Raw genomic sequence first — 24,965 nt, 5'->3', positions numbered from 1 at the left:
CAGGAACAAAAAGCACTGTCACCCACCACTCCACATCAACGGCACAGCAGTAAAGACTACAGACAGCACCAAGTTCCTGGGGGTGCATATCACAAGCAGTCTGACCTGGTCCACTCACACGACATCACTATTTAAGAAGGCACAGCAGCGCCTACACTTCCTGCACAGCTCCCCCTTCCTATCCTCACCACGTTCTACAGAGGAACCATAGAGAGCGTGCTGACCATCTCCATCTGGTCGAGAGACTGCAACGCCAAAGACCGGAAATCTCTGCAGAGAGTGGTCAGGACAGCAGAGAAGATCATCTGAGTTTCTCTCCCTCCCATCAGAGACACCGCTCAGAAACGCTGCCTGACAAAAGCCCAGAACATGTTTAAAGACCCCACTCATCCTCACCATGCTCTGTTCTCCCTGCTGCCCTCCGGCAAGAGGTTCCGCAGCATTAAGAGCAGAACAGCCAGATTCTGCAATAGCTTTTCCCCCATGCCATCAGACTGCTGAACAGCAAGTAGACCAGTAACATAAAGATTACATTACGCTGTGTAAAGAGCACTTGTTATATAGTATGTCTATTTTATTTATATGTATAGTAAGTCTTTATATTTTAAACGCACACTTTATCTTTAATTTGATCAGCACCACGTCACTATTATTTATTTATATGTACAATTTTAGCAAGTTGTTATATTATCCTGTTCCTGTAAGCCAGTACAACGACATTTCGTTTTAATAGTACACTCTGTGTCTTGTTGAAATGACAATAAAGTATGTCTATGTCTTATCCTGTCCTTTAACATTACTTTTATCGGTTCTTTTGGAGAGAAAAAATAAGGTAAACTAACTAAACAAATTGTGAACAAAACTAACATTGCTTTTTATTTCAATTAAATACATAATATTTCACATCAAAAGAAACAACAATGTTTTAACAAATCGTATTAAATAATGTGATGACAGAATTTTAAACAGAATAGCTGAAACTTTAACAAAATAAAGAGTAACTCAGTTACCTCTAATCATTAACCCATGTTTGTATAATGTAGTTAACTCTGTGTGTTGCTGCTAGCATACATAACATACCTGACGTGGAAACGTTACTCGTGGATGGGGCTACAGAGCTACTAGAGAGACAGAGGAACCCGGTGCATTTCTCCGTCTGAATGTGGAGCACTTTTGCTAAATGTTTAGACAAATTGCTCGTGTTACCGCCCTTAAATGCTAAACTCTTATTCCACTTTTGGTAACAAGTATTGTCCACATCGACACGGCTATAGTTTAACCACACCTCGGAGCGCGTTCTCTCCGCCATCTCCTCCGTGTGTGTGTGTTGCTGCATGTAGCAGCTGCGTGTGTGTAAACTGCCCCGCCCCCTCGCTCATTCACTCACGGCAAAAATTACTTTACTTACTATAAAAACTCACGGTAAAAAAATGCACTCCCTATTCCATTGTCATGAAGGTGGAATCTAACTATATCCAGAATACGTTTTATTGGATCCAGGCTAGAAACATGTTTATTTCTGCTGTAAAGTTGGGCATTTTAACATGGGGGTCTATGGGAATTGCTCCTTTTTGCATCCATCCCCTGACGGCCACTAGATGAACTGCAGTTTGTGGAACTTCCTTCTGGGCTTCCCGGCTCTGCGCTATGAAGCGCTGATTGGCTGTGGGTGGGCCAGACGTGCATGTGGGTGGGCCCAGGCCCACCGGGCCCACCCACAGCTACGCCACTGGTTAGTGTGTTCGTTTTTTGTCAGATCTTTCGCTGAACAGTTGCCTGCTGCGTCTAGAAATGATGCTGATGAGAGTGGCAAGAGTCCAAAACCGGGACTTTAACTAATTTAGCTAAAATATGCTAAAAGAAAGTGAACTACGGCGTCAGAAGATCTCGTCTCGATCAATCTCTACGAGCCACTTCTTCACATACACTTAATTATTTAAGTATTGATTAGAGCAGCTATCATATATTACCATACTACTGCAACGCTTACTTAGGCCTTTGTATTCCCTGAGGACCTTAGGCCATCGGCAAAAGCCCTCCATCCCCCCAGTCTGTCGATCCAGTGGCTGCCATGACAGCCGCTAAACCCTAATCTCTTTTTCTGCACTTCTTCTGCAGCATGTTGTAGGTATTCCTCTCTCTCTTGCCAAATTGGTTTCATGTGAATGCCTGCTTGATGATTAATGTAGTTTATTTTTGAAGTGTGTATCCTACCCAGATCTATTTCTTTCTCTTGGTGAAACAGGATGGTGTTGGCTTCTGTCCGTCTCAGTCTGCTGGTATGAAATTCTGCAACAGATACACTGTCAGAGCAGCGGGAGTTGGTTGGGCTTGCCATGCGGAGAGCAGCTTGTACATGACTCCATATTTGTTTAGTCCCATGTGGTATGAGACTGTAAACCTGGACAACAAGATGAATGGACAACAAATTAAGTCAAATACTGTATACAGGAAACTAGAAATGCTGGAAGGTCTGGTATAGCAACCCCAACGCTTAACAAACAAACATGCTAGAAACAGGAGCTAGGGCATTGCAGTGCTCCAACCGACAAATACATTTGAATTTCTCTGCAGGAACCTGTGACAGGAAGCTTCACATTACTTTGGATATATTTTTAGCCAAGCTTGCAGTGTGGCTCCAGGGATGATAATGTCAGTCTGCTGGTCGGTCTACTGCTTTGGTTCTTGTATACAACTACAACCATTGGATGGGTTGATTTTGTGTGGCCATATGATGCTTCCTTGTAGTCTGTTATATAGGTTTTTGTGCGTGTAAATGGTCTGCAAAAGCTACAATCACAATGTCCGCTCGAGAGGGAGTTTCTCTCCCCCTGCCTGAAACACATCCATTGGACTTCTTCGTTTGCATCCTGAACATAGTGACATCACTTTGTCACACTGGCGCTTCTATTGGCTAGCACCCCAACACATTGTACGTGATAGGCTAAGGGGCAGGACATCTCTAAGCGGTTGTCAAATCACAACAGAGCTGGCCAGCTAACCAATCAGAGCAGACTGGGCTCTGGTTTCAGACAGAGGGTGAAAAGAACAGGCAGTATGAGAGAAATAAAGAGCTTTTTGAACATTAAAGCATGGAGACATGTCAATGTTGAACCACAAAATACAAATATGAACCTGAAAAGGAGCATAATTTTACAAAGTGGCTGCGGCATGTAAATTCCGACTTAACAACAACACATATGTCTAACCTTAGTGGTCAACTTGTTATCATTTCCTGGAAAACAAGCCAAAAAAAGCACATTTTATCACAGTAGTGGTGATGATCCACACTGCCGACCATTATGAGAGCAGGCACCAGACATGGTGTACTGTTATCACCTTCTGCTGCAGGGGGAGTGGGAGACAGAAATATGGAGAGAGCCGGTGGAGGTGAGGAAAAAACAACAAACAAAGCTGCCTGTACGACGACTGGCCTCAGTCCAAATGGTCCAGGGAGAGTGCCTACTCATCACTTCCCCAGGAACACACTCAGAGCGCTGGAGGGTGGCAGGACAATGACAGATTGACTCTTTTGTTTTAACTACATTATCGACAAAGACAGTTGCTTATGTGCTTTGACTGTGCTTTATGTTAATGCTCATGGTGCCCTTGGTGTGCAGCGTCAACTCTTCACCATATAAATGGATTTTCTGTATAAAAATCAATGAACTAGAAGTCTGTAGCTGTTTAGCCTGCAACTTTACTGTTGTGGTTCACTCTCACTACAACATGGCTTTGTTTATTGGCCGTTGAGGGCAGCTTTTTCAGAAAGAACGCCCTAAAAACCGAATGTATCCTGCTTTACGCCAAATGAAAGACAGACAAAGTAAGAGACTAGCTGGTGAACATAGTGGATCATTAAATGGATAAAGAGCCTGATATTTCCCTAAGGAGACATGAGCAGTTAAAAGAGAGTTAACTTAGCATTAACACGCAGCAGGTAGAAAGGAACACAACTCTCAGAAAATGCTAATGTTGCTCTCCAATTGCAGGATGAGTAAATATGCAACTGTTTGGTAGAAAGTTCACTATATCAATTAAAAAAGGGGGTGATGTGTCCATTTACTGTTATTGCAGATTTAAAGAGTCTTAAACACCGTAAGCTTTACAGAAAATACACTTAGTTTTTGCTGAGGTTGGTAATTATTTTTTTAATTGTATTTAATCTTTATTTAACCAGATAAAAAAAAGCATTGAGATAAAGTCTCATTTACAATGCTGACCTGGCCAAGAAGGCAGCAACGTTACACATAACACAAACATATAAAATACAGAGGATATAACTAAGAAAACAAAAGACGAAAAAGCAGTCACTACATTGTGCACATTAGGACAGTAAGAAAGGTACACTACTTATTACTGCAAGAGCAGCTGGTGGTAAGGACTTCAGACAACTTCAATTTAAAACATGCTATAGAGACAAGTGCCCTCAGTTTTAGGCTTGATTGAAGGTCATTCCAAGACCAAGGACCATAATAAAAAAGACTCCTGGAGAAAATCTGGCACATATGGATATAGTGGAAGCTTACCTAAAATGGCTTTATACATTAATAAAAACCAATGATGCATCCTACGCATACTAAGTGAGGACCATCCAGTTAGGCTATACAGTGTGCAATGACGAGTCCTATAGGGTGCATTTGATATATAACGCAGTGCAGCATGGTACAGTGGGTCAGGTTTGGCCAAAACAGTGGGACAGGCACATCTATAAATGGTATCACCGTAGTCCAGCTGGGACAGGAATAAGCCAGAGACCAACCTTTTACGGGATGAAGTTGAAAAACAACATTTAAGTCTGAAAAGGAAGCCAAGAGTGAATTTCAATTTATTAGTTAGAACTTCAATGTGGTGTTTGAAGTTCAGATTACTGTCCAACCAACAACCCAGGTATTTGTAGGTATCGACAAACTCAACAGAGACGCCATCAAGGGTGTCAATGGAGAGGCAAGAGGACGCTGACTTGGGAGCAAAAAGCATTGCTTTGGTTTTCTTACTGTTCAATAGCAGTTTGGAATCAAGAAGTGCATGCTGCAGCGTAAGTATAAGAAGTATAACAATATATTATTTAACAGTGTTTTATACACGTTTTCAATGTTTCTGTTCTGTATCTTATTTTAACCTTAAACCATGTCACTATCCTTTAGTTTTTGCAGTTTCTTTGAACTTTTAAACGGGTTTAAGCTTGTCACTGGAATATAATTGTTCCTGCAGCATTGTCACGAACACACAGGATGATCACTGGCACAGAGTATATTAAAACAGCTTAAATTGTTTAAAGCACGGTGACTGAAATATTTCAGCGACTTCATTCCCTTTTAAAAATAATCTCAGCGATGGTTTATTGAAATAGGCTGTCGGTGAAATGAAGTCAGTGTCGTGTTTGTGGGTCCTTTAATGAGGGCGCTCACTCAGTCAACAACTAAGTGCTCTTCACATTTAAATGATGCATCGTTGTTACAGAGGGACCAGCTGTGTGACTGCTAGACAAAAAGCCTGTGAGCATCATTATATAACAGCCATCAGCAGCCCCTTAAAGGTTGGAAATATCAATCAGTTAAAACTGTTGACAGTCAAATCTGACCCTGGCATCAGTATGTGTCTCAAATTGCAATGCATCAAATGTTTCCGACTCATTTCTCATTACTTGTCTTTAGCTGAAGGAGATCAGTTCCTCTGCTGCAGTTTGTCCATCAGTGATGGATTTGTCTGAACAGCTCCTTATAGAAGAAGCTCCTGAGGGCATATCCCACTGAGGGGCGGGCGATGGTAACACCAGATGCTGTCAGACATGCTTCAAGGCAGAATGTCCGAGGACCTCCCTGCAGCCTGACATGATAAGAAGAGATGGCCGACACGTACGTTGGATAGTTGGATGTGGAGTATTGAGCCCTGCAGGTCCTAATGATGGACGAGAGAGCATGAGGATGGAGATCAGATGGAGGGTAGGGAAAGCGTAGAGCAGCTTTATCCACTATGGAAATAATTACTCCAGGGGTCTGAAGACAAGGCTGAAAGAAGGATCTAATCTTATGTCATTTTCTTCTCTTAAGGGCCTGTTAGATGCTGAGGTTTGGCTTTACATGTCCAATCTTGAGTGTGGTTGTCATGTGAGCTGTCTTATCTGGAAACTAAAATGAGAAAATAAGCAAAGTTATATCACAACACTTTAACTCTCGGCTGGGGTGAATGTATTGATGAGATCAGAAAGCACATGGAAAGAGACTTATAACTCATTAATAAATGATGATGCGTGTGAAGCATGTGGCTTATTCGTCACTGAAGCCAATAAAACATGGCAGAGGAAAACATTAGATCTGTTTGGAGGACAAGGAGAGTACCATATTCCTCAATGTACAACATTCCTCTTCAATGGTTCATTGAAGCAGCTGCTAATCTCAAATCCGTCAACTCCTAATGTTGGCTGATGGGAACTTACATTCATTTGCATTTTCTTGAGCTGATTTTGTGAATATTTAGATATATTGTGCACTGCATTTGGATGAACAATTGACAAGTTAGGTCCTACTTTTAAATAAGAAGGACTTTTATCCAGTCAGTGGATGGCACGTTTGACTAAGTTGCAACAAAAAATATTTCCTAAAGTATTCCCCATCTTCTTGACCTTCAGACAGACCAGAGAGAGGAGCTTTAACACAGAGGGGTCATGCCATGAGACCTCCACAAACTCCAGTGTCAAATAACAGGATGATGGACAGTGGCGCTTTTACTAGACCTCTAACAAGTTATTCCCATTGGACGACAAGGAGGAAGCAACACACCAACAAAGACGTCCTTTAAAAATACAAAGATGACGCTCCTCCCATGTTGTGAGATATTGAGCTAAATGTATTTTATTCCACGTCTGAGCAGGTAAACAGCAGATCCCACAAACATCCATCACCATGCACAACCCCTGTGCCCTCAGAGTGAGGTTAACACATGTCAGGAGGAAGTAGTCCCAGCACCGCCATCATCTCACAAGCAAAGCCCAGCGGGTGAAACAACCTTCACCCTTTGATTGGCCCCATAATACGCTACAAGGTTAACATCTAAGAGACTGTTATGTAATGTACCATTTTGCAGTGAAGTATTTATTATCCCACCATGTAAGAAAAGCTGCAGGGACAATGGAATATGTTCACGCTGTGGCTCATGTTTCTTTTTTATTTAGATGCTATGCGTAAATAATGAATCTGGGAGGTTACCCACATTTGCAAAATGTTCAAACCTATTTACACGTGGTAGCTATATGAGTAGTTCAATTTTTTGGGAGGAATTGATCCCAGAGCGGCTCCCAGTCTCCTCCATCTCTAACATGATAGAAATGTATGAAAAAAAAAAGCTTTAATTATTATTAAAAACAGTGCCCCAGCCAGTCTGATAATAGTCTGATTGGTTATGGAGAATCCAAAGAACCAACTGTCAGCTTGTCAATTTGCACAATTCCTTCTCCAATGTAAAATGGAAACAGTATTTTGGTGGTACTGGCCCTTTAAACACCTTTCCTTTAAAAAAATGTCCACTCTATTTTAAAGTGGAGCTAGCCTTGCTGTCCTTGTTGCTTTCACGACTCATCGCTGCAAACACGCTGTATGACTGCACAAAACCACTGATCCTAACAAAGTGAGTCAGCTGCAGAGTCCACCTCAGGTTAGTCAGCCATGTCTCCCCAACATACACCATCTCTATGTAGCGCCTAATTAGCACCTGATGAGCTCGCCGCACATCTAAGCCCAGCACCGCCACTCCAGATCTGGATATAGAAACACCATCCTGACATCCACCTTCTCCCCCTTCTGCTCCTTTTGTCTGCTCCCCATGTTGCGAGTGGCTAAACACAGGCGAGCTCGGCTCAATATAATGCGTTGGAAGATAAAGGGTCTGACTCCCTGCCATGCCAAATCCATCCAGAACGCTATTACGGTGCCATGGCAACAGATGAAGACATGCAGGCCTCTCCGGATGGGGGCACCGCCGGTTCACTCGTCTTCTCTGCTAGACTGAGTGGCAGGAAAGCTCCACGGGGCTGCTATGGCAACAGACTGATCATTATGCAGAGAGGGGCTGTTGGCTGCCACGGCAACATGGGGGCAGAGTCGTCAGAAATTAGATTTACTTTGAAGACGACTTGACCTTCGGGCAGATCCCCAATATTGTCTTGCATCTTGAGGATTTTTGACATGATGGGGATTGATATTCCGACACCAGCGTTTATGCATGTGCGTGTTAGTGCATACATGTTTTTGCTTGATGGAAATACTAAAAAAAACCAGGGGAGAAGTGATTAAAAAGGCCAGTCATACACCAAACTAGGCTATCCACTTGTGGGTTGACTAAGCTTGCAACTTCTAAAATATGTAGTCTTAAACTACTGAAATATGCAGGCCACAGCTGTACCCAGGAACGCTGTTTCTCAGGCCTGTCTCATGCAGCCTCTAATCGAGAGTATACTACAGCGCCAGCAAACTGTGACAATGCAATCACATTAAACTGTCAGGGGGAACAATGTCAGGAGAGCACAGACATCTTACTCTCTCCTCTCCTCCATCTGCATGAAAATGGAGGAGATATGAGATATCGATTCGCCTCAGATGTGAGGGCTCGACAGGGGCGCTTTTTGTATGTTGAGCTGCTGGACCATTGATTGATCGGTCGCTCCGCCTTGGCAAGCGCTCGATGGCTGAAATTGAAAGCAAATACGCTGGATTTTTCAGAAGTCAGCTCAAAACATCTGCTGCATCATTCTCCAGGAGAAAAACTAGCATACAGAAGTATAAGCTATATCAAATCCTCATCAAAACTACAGATATTTAAACAAATTCAGATCGTGTAAAGATGATGAATCTAATCACACGAATTCCACTCTGTTGAATATTAAAATACACAGAATGGAAAGCCACATGAGGGCAAGTGAACAAGATGTCTAATTGTGCTGTCACAGATTCACAGTTCATTCTGTTCAATTGTTTCAGGGAAAAAAAGAGTGTGAGTGAGGGTTGGTAAATAGATGAAGGCAGGCAGAGGGAAAGAGAGAGGGAACAAAGATAATCCGGTCCCTGGAGATGGACACAGGCTGTTGTGCTCCAGTTGCTTCAGCTACCCCTTGACCTGTGTGTAGATCCGCAGTTGTCTTGTGTTGCATATGTGTGTGTGTGTGTGTGTGTGTGTGTGTGTGTGAGAATCCGCAGTGGTGTATGTGAGAGTGCTGGAGGGTACTTTTAGAGGAGGCTGGAGGCTGCAATTTCAGCGAGCACCTTGATTATGAGAAAGTACACCGCTTAGTGTTTCATCGGCAATCGCGGAGTCATTAATAATTCATTGGCTATTTCATTGCATTGTTACATCAGAGGAGACTGAGTGTGAGAAAATATGATGCTCATCAATTAAACATGCATATTCAAGATAGAGACAAATTAAAAGGCTAACATACATCTATCTGAGATACACATTGAGAAGTGTGTGATTATTAGCATTAGAAAACATACTTTAAATTGTATGAAATATCTGCTTTTATACTCATCATCACCTTCATTATCCAATCATTTAACTCATTTCAGAACTCTAATTTATTTCCCGGTTTAATGAAATATTATCTTTGGGGAATAACATGTTAATTACTTCATTTGAATATGAGCGTGCCAGTGGAGATTTAGGACAAATTGGGAGTATAACAGAGTGAAGAGGGTTCTACTAGCTGCTGTTGCCTTGAGCTGACATCGTGCGTGTGCGTGTGTATGTGTGTGCGTGTGTGTAAGCTGCTGCTCTGCGCTGCCATCTCCTGGACATGGGATGCGCCACAAACAGAATTGATGCATCTGCAGCAGTAACCTTGCTCTGCTCTATTGCATCTCATAAAAAATGTATGCCCTAATGTAATACCTACCATTTTGGAAAATGTGAAACTTGATTCTCGCAAAATGATCGAACCCACTGTCAAATTACATTAGAGGTTATGGAATAAAGCTATGAGAATTAGTTTGTTTTTTGTATTTATATTTTTGAATGTGTGTTTAGTTAGGGTTGTTCTGAGGGCCTGTGTTCCTTTAGAGCAGCTTTGATTCTTTTAATGATGCGTTTCCTTCTTGAGAATGTTTTGAGTATTATAACATTTTGAATGTGGTCTTTTAGTGTCTCTTTGTGGTCTTTCTGTGTCTCTAAGATGTTGGTTTGCATCTTGAGGATGTTTTGTCTAATTTGTATTTCTAGTTGTTTTCATTATGTTGTATTCATCACGAGACTTTTTCAGGTTGTTTTGTATCTCTTTTGGTCATTTTAAGTTTCATTGTGGTTGTTCTGCATCGTTTGAGTTTCTTTTTGATATTCATGTATTTTTGCCGACACTGCTCTGCACAGATATTATACTAAATACTACATCACATTGAACAAAATATGCCCACCAGGTCTCCCTGGGCCTTTGCTTGGTAGGAGTGTTCAGTAATCCATCCATGCATACAGCAAATCATTTATTTACACGGTTTTCTAAACATCATTAGGAAAACAAATGTATCTGTGTTTGTGCCTGAAGCCCAGCTGAATAAGAGGAGGACTCAGAAATAAACTAATGCACTTTCTTGGCTTTTGATTATTATTTTTTGCATACAAGTGGTACAAATCTCAGTTAAGGGTTGCATTAGGCACACATTGTTCTGTGTTTGTGAGTCCAGATGTTGTCCCTGTGCTTCTGGACTTTGTCTCAGGGAACATCTGGAGTAAACTCACCCAGCAGCAGCAGCAGAGCGGCTCCCAGTCTCCCCAGTCTCCTCCATCTCCCTCACTCCAACTCCTCCACTCCCCCGGTGTCCTTGTGTGAACAGAGAAATAATTCAGTCTTGCAATGAAATATGAAACCTTCCCTGGTGCCACAGCGCCTGCAGCTCTGACCAACTGGAACACAGTGTGATGGGAAAAGATGAGGCCTCAGCTTCATGAAGATGTGCCAGAGATTCCTTCCTCTGTCCAAGAGGGATTCTTCAAGGCCCTGCTGCAGCCTGGAGAGACAGACCGTGCAATAAGGGCTAACACAAGCCTAAAATTACATTTTTTAAGAATTAGGATGCCAAGAGCTCAGTCCGTCATGGATCTTTTAATATGCAATGCAGGCAAAGATGGAAATTGTGCACATAGTGAGTTGTTAATAAGTTGCCAAGTCCGAGGGTTTATATCTGGGACTATTAACTGTAGAATTGCAAAAAAAGATGCACAGTGCATGCATAATGTATGCCCAATTAAAACACCTTTATTTCATTATTTCTCTGCATAATACCAACGGAAAAGCTTTTTTACACTGACCTCTTGTGGTCAAAAGCTTCAAGTGTGCTGCGGCTGTAGCCACACTTTGTCTTTCTTTACATTGTTTCAAAGCAGAATCTAATTAGATCCCACTGCTGTACTCACTTTTAATTAATGCATGTTCCAGATTAAAAAACCCTAGAAATGTATTGATAAAAGGAATACAGTACCCCTAAAATGATAACGTGTATATCAATTACTCCACCAGTGTTATCTTTAATTTTTGGAGAAAATTAACACAGGTGAAGATTATGCCTCTGCAATCTTGACACCGTTTACGTAAAGGTGTTTTAAGTAGAAAGATTTAAGCAAAAATGCTCACACCGTCCCATATTTTAACAGGTATGCAACTCAGCTTGGTCTTGACAAAGAAAATGTATCTTTAGGAAGTAGTGAACTAGGTTGTATGAGAGTTTGTAAACAGATGTTTTGCGGCCTCAATTCATCACTTTTTAGTTTTTTCTCAATAATTCAGGTAAATAAGAGTGAGTAAATGATATACAAATTATCACTTTGTGGGTGAAGTATTCCTTTATCAACAGCTACAGTAGAAGAACAGAAGTTGTCCATTAAACTAGTTATTGAAGATACTGTGTGCAGTTCCAACACTGCCCACAGGGAGGTAAGAGTTTACACAAAAGTGGTGATAGCTAATTTGCTGAATCATTGCTAAAAGAAGTAATATGAAGATAGTATTTGCATCTCAGTATACTGGAACTTTTAATAGTTATATTTGTGGGCCAGTAGTCAATAATTATATCTCTGCACCTATAGATTCCCGTTAAAATTAAGCTTGATGTCGACTTCCGGGCATCTACTAATAAAATATATTACGAGCACCTCATGTATGGAGACCTAAAATAGGTTAACAGTAACATTACAATGTTTTGAACACAGTCTCATGAGTGCAACTGAATGAATAATGTTACATTTACTGGGTCATTCGCTTCTGTGCATGAGTTGGTGTAGGAACAGGTTACTCCACCAGGGGGAAACACACCCCCATAAATCAGAGGGCAGAGATCTGCCAAATGGCTCTAAAATTGAGATTCAACGGATTTACTTTTTTGCAAATACTTTTCATTTGAATGGACAAAATATGTATACATAATGTGTTCTCCACTATGTTTAGACTTGGTAAATACAACTTGGTAAATACAACTTCTTCATGTAACATTTTTTGCAGAAAATAATGTAAGACTTGTAGTAATGGAGTCTCACTCTTTTGTTTCCTGAGGTGTTCCTCCTTTATACTGCATCACATACTTTTAATTGACAAAATGAGAATGGCGTTTATCAAAAGCACACTTAAAAACCAAATAGATGTGGTACATAAAATATATATGGATACATGTTGTGAAACTCAAACAAACAATATTCAGTCACGCTACAAGATATCACTGACAACATATTTAGTTCTATAAATGTATCCAATTCAAACCAGACAGTCAACCATCCTCTACATTTAACAGTAAACTGTTATATTCCTATATTAGAATCATAGTTGTCAGCTTAAAAATGTTAGAATCGTTTTTGTGTTTTTAAATGACAAAAAGCATATTTTGAGTACAACTGTTCAACATTATCATACATCATACTATCTCTAAATCTCTTCTTAAATCTGCTTATTAGAAGACATTTGACATGACTTACGATATTTTACCCGTTTTAACCTATGGTTTTAACGTTGCTGTCCAATCAGGGTCCATCTTGTCACTGTTCAGCCTGTGAAAACTTATATTTTAAAATCATTGAACAAATATAGCTTCATACCAACTATATCCAATTACAAAGTGTATGCAAGACATCATTCGTATAATAGTACAACAGCTTGGTTGAAGAGATAAATCATGAACGGTTTAATACTGAGGCGCCTGTAAAAAGTGTAAACATGGAGCTGTGTGTTATTCCTCATCTCTCCAACAGATGTCGCCCTAATGCCATCTATTCCAACTTCACTCAGACAGGAGGAATCAACACATAATCCAATGTTCATATTGTAGATACATTTATAGAATATCTTTTTTCTTTACAATGGAATCGATCTGTCACACAAGATGACAACAAAAAGAAAAAAGAGATCACACGTTACAGTCAATAACCCAAACCTATAGAACATATGATTGTCACTTACTGCGAGTCACAAAAAAAGTACATACTGTGAATAAATAATCTACAGAAATATGTACAATATGCACAACGAGAATTCAAATGGGAGTGCAAATAAAGCTTTGGATCCCTGTACAGGAAATAAGGTAAGCAGATGTAGACTGAGCCAGCTGTCCCCAACACACAGTATGAAGCAATAATCATCGATTTACAGGACATTTAGTAACATTTAGGCTTTGAGCTCCTGCATTAAATGACTTTTCAAAGTAAAAAAGAAAATAGAGAATAAAATCAACACATTATGTACAGTGTATCGCATTCCACAGAGTATTTAACGCTTATCGTCCAATGAGGATCAAGGCAACAACCACGGGACTACAGGCGGCTGAGAGAGAGCGATGCAGAGAGAAAGAAGGATCCAGAGAGAGGCGGCTCACTGCAGAGCAGAAAAAAACAACTTAATTGTGCTCCTGCTGGGTTCCTCAGCCGATACTGACAGAAACAGGCTGCGATATTTAACACTGTACAACTCTGTTACCTTCCCCATTTACACTGACAAGAAGGAAAAGGGGGAGCTGGTCAAAGGAGCTGCATGTATGGTTGTGTGTGTACCTCGCTCCTGTCCAGTTAGCAACACATACACACACACTTAGCACAATGCACACATGTGAGCTGCAGTCTGCTGTATTGTAATGTTGTCCCAATTTTAAAGTCTCTGGTGGGTTCAGCAGCTCCGAGTTACCCAGAGTTCAAGTACTCCAGCGCCACTTCATAGCAAAACTTGTACTGGTCCTAAGAGAAAAGAGGAAACACACCAACATGTTAGAGATGTGTATAGTGGGACAAACAAAAAACGGCATCTGGGCCCCTATAAGGGTCCCAAGCTACATGATGCTCTGATGGAGCACACTAGCAATATGATCCTCCCCCTTCTGTACAATCTATGCTGTACAGTTATACTGGAGATTTAAGGCCCGTAATTAGGTATCAGAGCAGGGTCTTTTTCATCTTAGCAGATCTTAATAAAGTTGTTTTAAACTATTTATACATTACCAAAGTTACAATTGATCAAATTTGGGAATAGTGCTAATGCTGATAACAGGAGTAGTGGGGGTTTCCAAAATAGGTCAGTTGCCTGTTTAAGTATCCAAACATTGAGATGTACAAACCAATACAAAAATGAAAAGGGACCAAAAAAAACTACAAAAAAAACTAACAAAATGACTCACTAAACACTAAGCTTTTGACATTTTCCCTGCAATTTTTGGTCAATCAATTAAATATTATGAAGGGAATTAAAGACACACAAATCTACAATATAAAATATCATTAAAAAAACCTGCCAAATATTATATGTTAATATTTCTATGAAAGGATTCACCTGCTGTGATCCCCAAATTGTTGAGATGCATAATATCTTAATACAGGAACATGTAAAGTCTACGCACTTGTTAACACCAATAAAGCACAATTTAGGGAACTTAAAGGGGCATTCCACCAATGTCTCATATGACGGTAAATACAATCATTGCAGGTGAGTATGACAATGATGAACAGATGTATTGTGGAAATGTTGGATATAAGCATGTATGGATCTTCACCCATAACAAGGACTAAAAGTCAGGATGTCTTCTTTCTTTTTTTCTTTAATATGTATTTTGTGAATCGCTGGAATACCCTCTTTGAATACCAAATGAAATACACTCTTTATAGGTGAGACAGAAGTGTTGTTGCATTGCTCCTCACCAGCAGGTCCACCATGTTGGGTTTGTTGTTCCTCAGTGTTTTGACAGCGTGGAAAACATCCACAGAGCGCTGGTGCTGGAGCATCTCACACACAATGCTGATGGCACAGAAAGTCCCACTTCGACCGCCTCCGTTCCTAAAGTTGTCAAAAAGGAACTAAGCATTAGAAAACCACTTTTTATTTAACTTCAATACAGAAAAGTTAAAGCTGAGAGGGGTGAGGAAGAGCTTCTGATGCAGTGGAGCTCTTCAGTCAGTAGGTGGAGATGTTTCATTTTTAATGACGTAAAGAAGTGGAATTCTTTGCCGAATTATTTAAAGGGCTGTAAGAACATTTTACATGTTTAAAGAAAGCGTAATTAGACAGTATGAAGTTGACTTTGGATTGTGTTCTGGTTTTATGTTTCAGTATTTATAAGCAACTGTGACTGAAAGACTATTGCTTTTATTTTACTTTTTTATGGTTATTTCATTATTTTGTTTTTGTAATTTTTTTTAAGAAGGGGCAGGTAAAATAAAATGTTCTTCTCCCTGCTCCTTTATGCTATAAAAAACAACCAGTATAAGTGTACATGTTTTGTAAAGTGTACATGTTTGGTTTTAAAATAACTGCCATGTGTGGAATAAACAAATGAATAAATGTCAGCACTGTCTTCCCTGTGTAGTGGTAACTTACAGGCAGTGGACCACAGTGCGCCCCTCGCCTCCATCGTACTCCTCCTGCCACTTGTCCACCTGTCGGATGAGCTTCAGGAAGGAGCGCTTGGACATGGGCGTGTCTCTGTACATGGGCCAGCCCAGGAACTGGAACTGCTGCACCATCCGGTATCCGTCCTGAGGCTGAAAGGAAGGACACACTGGTTACTCCAGGTTAACACAAAGTAGGATAGGGGGGCCGTGGTGGGGGTTAATCGCTGGCGTGCAAAGATGCAATCAGACTGTAAAGATGCAGCTAAGCTAAGCCTCGGTGGCAACAGGAGATGGATAAGGGCCCGAGGAGTCAATGAAGAGATGTGAGAGCAGATAGACGGTCTGATAGATGGGGACACTCACAGCTGGAGACGGAGAGTTAACATCTGAGCTGCAGACACTCTAAATCACACTCAGACATATGGATCAATAACTCTTGTCAGTGATCATGTGTGATTAGATGCTTTTCCACTTAACATGGTGGTGAATGCCTCTGCCGACCAGACGCTGTTATTACACACTCATATGAGGAGTTAAGAAGCTTAGGCAGGTGACGCTGGGATGATTTTCGTGCACTAAATGTCTGCTAGCTCAAAATTAAAAGGGTCAGACGTAGTGAAATCTCGCCATGCAGATTGTTTTGGTTTTATTTGCCGAAGATACGACATATGCATCTCCGAGATCTCTTCCTCCACTCCTATAAAAAGGGAATCTGGTTCGAGCTGGTCACATGATTAATAAATAAAATGTAAAAGCCTGTTTAACAACTTGTCTTTCCTTAATCAGTGTGCTTGTTGCTCTGGATGGTCGACACTCTGTCGACAGCTTTCATAGGGACTTCCTTAGAAAGCACTTCTAATAAAAACTGTTCACAGCAAGGTCTACCAATCTGGGGGCCATTTGTGGCATCTTGTTCCCCCACCAAGGGAAACAAGATGAATCTGAGCAGTCACAGGATGATTAAAAGGATTACAAAAAAAACTCTATTAATGATCAATCTTAGTAGGGAAAGTTTTAGGTTGAGCCGTTTGACAAATACAAAAAAATTGGAGTCAATATCTCCAAACTTGGACAAATAAAACTCAACCAATTTACATGTCTGGATAAGTGTAAGTGAATGTGTTCTGTTATTCGGCTTGACTGAGCCTTTCAGGTAGGTTCCCTGTCCAACCATGAGGTGTTTAATTGACGAAACACTCAACTTCTTCCTTTTTAACTATGTGTAACATTTCCAAAGCCTGTAAAAGACATGTGAGTGTGACTGGAGCGCTCACACCTAGGTCCAATCAGCAGAGCAGTGCGGAGTTAAAGCACAGCGGCATCGGCACAGCTTGAATGGACAGGCCGGCGAATGCGTGGGACGTGTGCCGACACTCAATAAATTGGCTGTTGTTATCACCACAGTAGAAAAACAAGTTATAAAAGTTGCAAAAAATGGGCAGTAAAGCAAAAAACATGATCACATAAATGTAGTGTTTGCTGTCCCCCCCCCTCTATTTGAAGTTTGACCCTCCTGTGTCACCGTACCCGTGCTGCGTTGTAGATCCGAAATATTCTGCTGATGATGTCCTCCTCCAAGTCAGCGGAGACGAACTCCACCTGGATGGGTCCGTGGCGATGGACTCCGTTTTCTGGCCAGTACTGTGGGCACAACTAAACAAAATAGGCACGTACACACACACACAGACGCACACATTCACACACACACACACACACACACACACACACACACACACACACACACACACACACACACACACACACACACACACACACACACACACACACACACACACACACACACACACACACACACACACACACACACACACACACACACACACACACACACACACACACACACACACACACACACACACACACACACACACACACACACACACACACACACACACACGGAAAACAAAGAAAACGGGAAATGATTCATTAGTTTCAGAATCCAATGACATAACAGTGACAATGATTTCAGCTTCTTACATGTGGATGTACAATACAACAGGTTTAGGTGAGATTACAAAGTGTGAGGACATGAATCACAAGAACAAGAGGCAGAGAGAGAGAGAGAGAGAAAGTGAAGTGCTTTCTTTAAAAAAAGATATCATGAATTGCTTCCTCACAGGAGAACATTCAGACAAAAGCTGAAATACATATTTAAAGGACCAAACATTAAACTCAGATGTGTTCTCAATGCTCTATAGAGCTTTTTTCTCCAATCAACTGAACCTTTTTAAAGAAAGCAAACAAATAGAAAAACCTTGACTAATTGTTCTCATCTCTGCAAAAAGGTTTTGTTAAAACAACTTCTTTGTGAGCTGAGAGAAAATCTGAGAATCTGCTCTGAACAGAAAATGTAATCAGCATTTTATTTGTCTTAAACGATAAATAGACAATATGTTGTCACCTTCACACTGGATAACTGTATTTGTTCACTTTCTTTTAGAATTGTAGAATACAGTTAGAATCTGGAGTTGTCTACCTATTAGAAAGTATTAGAAAAATAAAAAGTAATTTAAAAAGCAGAACTCGATTGTTATTGACTGCTCCGGCAGCAGTTTTGAAGAGTGCAGCGGGAGAAATGACCCCCTGCGACAGCATCATAAGAGCTGAAAAAACTCCCCCATTTCCGCTCGTCAGGAGAAAAAGCCCAGTTAAGAACATGCACCTGCGGAGCCGAACCATCGGCCTCGCAGCAATAAACCTGAGCAGCGGAAGCGTTCACGCACAGATGGACAGATTGTGCAGACAGACATGCAGAGTCATGAACAAACAAGGGGGAAAAGAGAGCGCCTGAGAAGAATGCAAATAACAGGCCTGAGCACACGCACATAAATGGACCCCCAAATATACGCTTTGTGTCTGGAACACATTTACAGTCTGTGTGGCATCACTTTCCAGTTCCCTTTGAGAGCCTGTCAGAGTTTGACAAAGTCAACAGATGCAAAAACAAAAGATGCTGATGGAGAAGATAGTAAGCCTCCCTCGTCTCCATCTCCCCCTTCCTCCCTTCCCACCTGTGCTGTTTCCTTAGCTGGCTGACTGGCTGCCTACAGTGAGAATATTGAATGAAAGGCCTTCTCTATGCATCCAGTCAGTCAGTCACCTAGGGAAAGGGGATTTGGATGGGGAGAGCGAGCCGGGCTTCAGGCTTTGATCCGCAGGTGTTATGACAGAGCCTCGGGCTGAGGAATCTGGATAGTCTCTTCCTCAGGCCTGTCTCTCCGTCTACCTGCGCTTTCATGGCTTCCACTCTGCCGCATCCACCTCATTTCAAACAACCACTGTATATTTGAAATATATCTTTTTCCAGCGCAATGTTTTTTTTAACCCCTGGGTTCATACTGGAAGAAAACAATCTAAAAAAGAAATATCTCTCTGAATCCAGCTCCCACGCTGTCCTTTTCTTTGACTTTATATGATGCAGTCTTGTGATGAAAGGAACTGCTTCATGTGTTTGTCAGTGCGCTCCTTGCCATATCCCTTGAGGATTGCTTTATTTATTGTATGTGTGTTTATGCCCATGTATCAGGTCGGGTTTACCTGTGCTGGGTCCACGTCGTTGAGCATCACTATGGACGTGCAGTGGTAATCCAGCACCAGTCTCCAGAAGTCCTTCACTGTGTTCGGTAAAGGGTGCTGGGTCACGATGAATGCAGACGGCTGCTTGTAACTCTGGGGGAAAATAGAGGAAAAGCAAAAGAAAGATTTGAAACCCTGTCGCTAAATACGCCTCATGCATATTATATTGTAAGAAAGCTGACAATTTACCAAGAATAAACCCCATCCCTATTTTAAAATGACCTCCATCCTTTAACCTCCTTTACACTGAGTGCTGTTTTCTAATGGAGATTCCGTGTCTCGGGAGATTCTATCAGGACGCTGCACTTTTAATGTGGTTCCTGGATGGTGGTGACAGAGGATCCTGTACCCAAAGGGTCATGTGCTCAATCCAAGCAGGAGCCAAAAAGTCCATCACTGGACCCACGCTTTGTCAAGGTGCTCTTTGTGAGGTCCACCCTGAAGACATTTAACACTTTAAAATTGCTATTCATTGCTTAAAGGCTTTTTTTTGTGTGTTGTCCTGTGGTGCTTTCCACTTACTATGACAGATAGCGCAGCTGTTCATTTAGGACGTGTCAAAGTCAGAAGTAGGGCCAAGTAAAACTACATGGCATTTTCCATTGAAAGCAATGTTGGTGAATAACACAATACCACCTCAACAGTGGCGGCGCCAGAGTATTTTTGTTGGGTAAGCTATGGTAGGGCTAACAGTGGTGGGGCTCAAGTCAGTATTTGCAATGTAATTACATACACGCTATATCGCCCCCCCTTGACAGTGAAACGCCACACTTGTGGTTTAGATTATTTCCCTGTCTCAATCAAAATGGAACTGTATGAAATAAAACGGCACATTTGTCTTGTAGTAAATAAAAAGGGATCACTGTGAACGTATGATAGTACACATTGAGTATCCAATGGGGATACTGAATGGCGGTTCCGATCGATCTCAATGAGTAATCCATGACGCAGACCCAATGTTTCGTTGCTCTGATTGGCTTAGGTCTATTCAAATTGCATTCGGAGGCATTCTGATCTGACATATATATGATATTATAACGCCAGAGAATTTCCACACCTTTTAGTGTATAAAACTACTTAGATTATTCCTTGCACCCCTCTTCTAGCATAAGCCCGAATGGTCTCAACCATATTGCATCAGTCAGTAACGTGCACTTGTTGTTACAGCAGGATCAGTTTGTGTGTTGTGGACACGACCCATATATTTTCGCAAGCCGTGTTCTCAACATTTAGCATTTTGTTTATTATTTAATTGAATTTGCTTACTTAAAGATCATTTTTCATGGTGGGGCTAAGGTGGGGCTAGCCATTTCTTGGTATGGCTGTAGCCTTACGCTGGCGCCGCCACTGCACCTCAAGGTCTATTCATCTATCAGATATATAATCAGTCCAACTTTGTTACATGATTTTCATTTGCAGATGGAGTTTTCGGTTGTCATGAAATCAGAATAGTATGTATTTAACTTAAAAGCAAAAAGTGAAATCTAACAAACCATAGATTTTAGAGCTTTGAAATGACCTCAACTCAACTGGCCCTATTATGCTTTTTTATACTCGCCATATATTTGTTATTAACATCTCCACTTGTATAAGAACACTTGTAAGAACAATACATTAAACCTTGTTTGTAAATGATTTGTATTTGTAGGAAGGTGGGAGGCTGGTAAGTGGGCGGAAGAACTATTTCATATGACAGATATTGTTGTTTCTTGTCTTGTGATGTTGTCTCTTTACATCTCACTCTACAACCTGAGGTGCATTGGTGTGCATGTGGGAACTTAAAGTACTAAACTGAAGTAAAGTTAAAGCCTCAAGGTTACAGTTCTGCCTTAAGGAGCAGCATTGCCTCTTGTATAAGACGCTGAAACACCAATGTGAGCACTTACAGTAGCCTTAATATCCCGTGATGTGTTCCATTAGCTATCAAAGGCAAAATACCTGCTTTGACATCACTGAATAGCGTTTGACAAGGAAAGCAACATGTGGGAACGTTTTAGCTCACTCAGCTGCAATTTCATGCCTTGTGTCAATTTACCCCTTTAAAATCACAGGGATTCAGTTAGCAAGACTACAATGCTCCTTTTAATGACTCCGTGGAGTGAATAATCCTAAAAGGTTAATCGGTCCTTTAAATTCTTAATCAGGATCCCCATTAGCACTAGCATTGGCTATTCTTCCTGGGGTCCTCACACACACACAAAACATACATAAAACAGTTCATAATTTCATGCAATTACAGTTCTATGAAGTGAACTGTTTAGCCATCATACTGTAAGGCCAAACAAAAGAATACAAATAATTATACTTAATAATACATACAGTTCAATTTTACTTTATAATACTGAGATCATTTTTTAGCAACCTTTTGAAATGTACTTGAGAATTTTCCTGAATGATATGGACAGGTAAAGAATTCCAGCTGACCATGGCTCTGTCCATGACTGTTTTCTGTCCCATATTTGATTTAGATTGCGGTAATAAAACAAATATCGACTCTTACATCCATGAGCGCGGCGTTGATGTAGTTGGAGCTCTCCCCGTCGATGGTGATGAGGAAGGGGAGGCAGCGGTCTGGAGGAAGGACGTCCATGCAGCGGTTCTTCTCGTGGTTCCTGGGCAGCAGGGCGATGCTGCAGTCCTCCACCCGCAGCGTGGGCGTCACCATGTTCAGAGTCTGTCAGGGACGAAGAAGAATCACACACCGTCAGAGCGGCGCAGGAAGGTAGGTGCTCGGTTCTTGGGTGTGCTAATTATCTCCCAATATGGTAATTAACAATACAATTCTTTAATCAGTTACATTAGCGATAGCTCTTACTCCCCTGATGCGACTGTGATGAAACTTAAGGGGGGGCGATGCATCTCATATAACACTGATTGGTCCGAGGAGGGGTTCTACTATTACAGATTAAAGCAAGGTGATACATTTGCTTCTGAACAAAGGTGGGAAGTAGTGGAGTACAGAAAAAAGTACATTGTTCTGTAACAGTACATTACTCTACGACTTTTTACTTTTACTTCTTACATTTTAACACAAATACCTGTACTTTGTACTTCTTATATTTTCAAAACAGGTTTGTTACTTTAGTTTGAATGTGTGTTTGGTGGACGTGATCATTATTATTATTTAGAGTCATATTATTTTAGAGTCCTATTGATTTGAACACGATCCGTGTAGCCATCACTGAGGCTTCTCTAAAGAAGAGGGACCAATGAAAACGTTGTCATGTTGCCGTTGTTCAGCATGGAAACATTCATTAGATAACAATGACATTATTGTTCTATTGATATAAAGGGAGGTCAGGTACTCTTTAAAACAGCTGGTAGTTATGGGTACTTTTTACTTAAGTACATTTCAAAGCCCATACTTCTTTACTTTTACTTGAGTAAAGAAGTTTAGTCAGTACTTCTACTTTCATCAGAGTATTTTTTAAACACGAGTATCTGTACTTCTACTTGAGTAAAGGATGTGTGTACTTTTGCCATCTCTGCTTCTGATTCGCACAGATTGGTCTGCGCCCTTCGTCAAGAGATAACATGTTAATTGTTGTTTTGAACTTCTTCTACTCCTGAGATATTGCTTTATTAGGGATTTGCATACAAAGTTTAAATCTCCTCACCCTGAACTCCTCTTTAATGGGGCTGGAGTTGGTCTGGGGGTCCAGGCGGTTCATGTCGTAGTAGACGGAGCGCAGCTGACTGGCAGGGATGGTGGTGTCGCCACAGAGACACGCCTCCAAGATGGCGTCGTGGATGAAGACATACTGCTCCTGCAAAAAACAGCATCCTCATTGCGGATCTATAAGACTTCTTACTACGGCAAAAGAGACCGTTTTTTTTTTACCAAGCAGAAGCGGCAGAAATGCATCACTGTTTCTCTGCCTTTTTACCAGAAGTATTCAATGACCTTTCCGTGACCTTACCATGATTATTCGTTTCCCCTGAGGCAGTTTCTATGACTAATATTTGTCATTGTCTGTGTTCAAAGGTTACATTACATAATTTTGCATATTCTTGGTACAAAGCTGATTTCATTCTGTTATAAAACCCAGACTTTCATGACATTTTTATAAACCTTAGAGGCCTGGAAGAAGGCTTTTCAGAAATGCAATGACCTTTTTCAGTTTTTGAGGACCACGTCAAACTGTGGTGACCTTGGTCAGGTCAAAACCTCAACGGGTTTTTGCAAATGATTTTTGTCCAGGCTTAAAACAAGGCTGACGTTTACACACAAAACGAAAAACACCCTGCTTTCCGAACTTCCTGCAGAGCAAAACTGGAAATCGCAACACTTTTCCTCCTCCTCGCATCAGTCACTCAAGCAGTGGACGTGGTGACACAGCTTGAGGCTTGATGCAAATCTCTTCTGAAGTGACATTTCCAGCTGACACTCCCTTGTCACTTCGGACCAAAATCCGCACACTTGCACAGGGGTCACTGATTTACAGATTTACGGGGAAACATGTGTTGCCATTTGTTAAGTCGGGTGCAGAACCTGAACTGCTGACCCGAGTGTTTCACTAGCTGAGGCTGGGTCGGCGGCAACACGGCTCTCAAACAGGAATCAACAGATTGATAGATCCTATCTGAGCTCATAAACTATAAACAACAACAAGGCTTTTCATTTCCGCGGACAGATTAAACCACGTTGGAGGGTTAGTGTCTGGCCGCGGGCTCAACAGCCGTGCCAACAAGCCTGAAACACCTGCGAGGGGAAACGCACACACACACTTTGAAGGTCACTGAATTTGAGGAGAGTGACTCAGGGTGAACAACATTTGGTCTCCAGTTACTCAAATCCCAATTCGGACATCAACGATGAAGCATTTGCCCATTAAGTCCAATGACGCCTGTGATTTAGAGGGAATTACGGTGAAATGGAGCATCCAACGAGACTGTGGACACCTCCAGATGGCCCGTGTTCACGAAAGCAAGTCCATTGGGTAGCCCACACTAGTATAAAGATGGAGGATGAGCTAGGGGTGTTTTCAGACGCCAATACCAGCTAAATTATCTCATTTACCAGCATTTAAACCTTTTTTGATTATAGCATGTAATGCCAAGCACTTGTGTTTAGCTTCCTGGGAAATAGTTGGGGTGTTCTATAAATGCCTTATGTGAGAAGTCATACATCTTATATTTAAAATAGGTTAAAACAAGAACTGAGAGCATTTACAGACGTCACATGGAGGTCAGTTATAATGTGGACAGTTTGTTATATAATAAAATATATTCCTACTAAAAAATGCACTTGAACTGGCACTTGAAAATGACTGATGGCGAAAAATTTAAACTAATTATACTGAATTTTAAAAGATAATGGGCATCATCAGTCACTGGCAAACTGGAAAAAAATCCCTACAGATTGGATCACTTAGTCTGCAGATATATTGACTAATAAATGTCAGGTAATGATTTATTTTCCCTGAATAAAAAAATACAAAGAAGCTTCTTTCTTTGCTTTTGTTCTGGAGCACCAGAGGAGCGGTAATGTTTAGTAATCCTCGCAGAATCTAGTTAATCCACATTTGATA

At 41.1% G+C, this 24,965-nt stretch overlaps 1 protein-coding gene across 1 annotated transcript in view; it reads right to left on the bottom strand.

The window, feature by feature from the left end:
- Window positions 1-12,520: 12,520 nt before the first annotated feature.
- The window catches only part of LOC117541869 (receptor-type tyrosine-protein phosphatase mu-like), a 164,405-nt gene continuing 151,960 nt past the window's right edge, over window positions 12,521-24,965 (bottom strand). Inside the window, 7 exon segments of the mRNA XM_034209138.1 lie at window positions 12,521-14,193; window positions 15,148-15,283; window positions 15,824-15,987; window positions 17,365-17,490; window positions 19,396-19,527; window positions 21,935-22,108; window positions 23,052-23,201. Of these exon segments, the coding sequence (XP_034065029.1) occupies window positions 14,140-14,193; window positions 15,148-15,283; window positions 15,824-15,987; window positions 17,365-17,490; window positions 19,396-19,527; window positions 21,935-22,108; window positions 23,052-23,201 (936 nt within the window). The 3' untranslated portion in view covers window positions 12,521-14,139.

Source organism: Gymnodraco acuticeps, unplaced genomic scaffold (assembly GCF_902827175.1).
Source record: "Gymnodraco acuticeps unplaced genomic scaffold, fGymAcu1.1, whole genome shotgun sequence".
Lineage (NCBI taxonomy): Eukaryota > Metazoa > Chordata > Actinopteri > Perciformes > Bathydraconidae > Gymnodraco > Gymnodraco acuticeps.
Note: the sequence above shows the minus strand (reverse complement) of the source record. Positions and strands in the feature narration are given on the sequence as shown.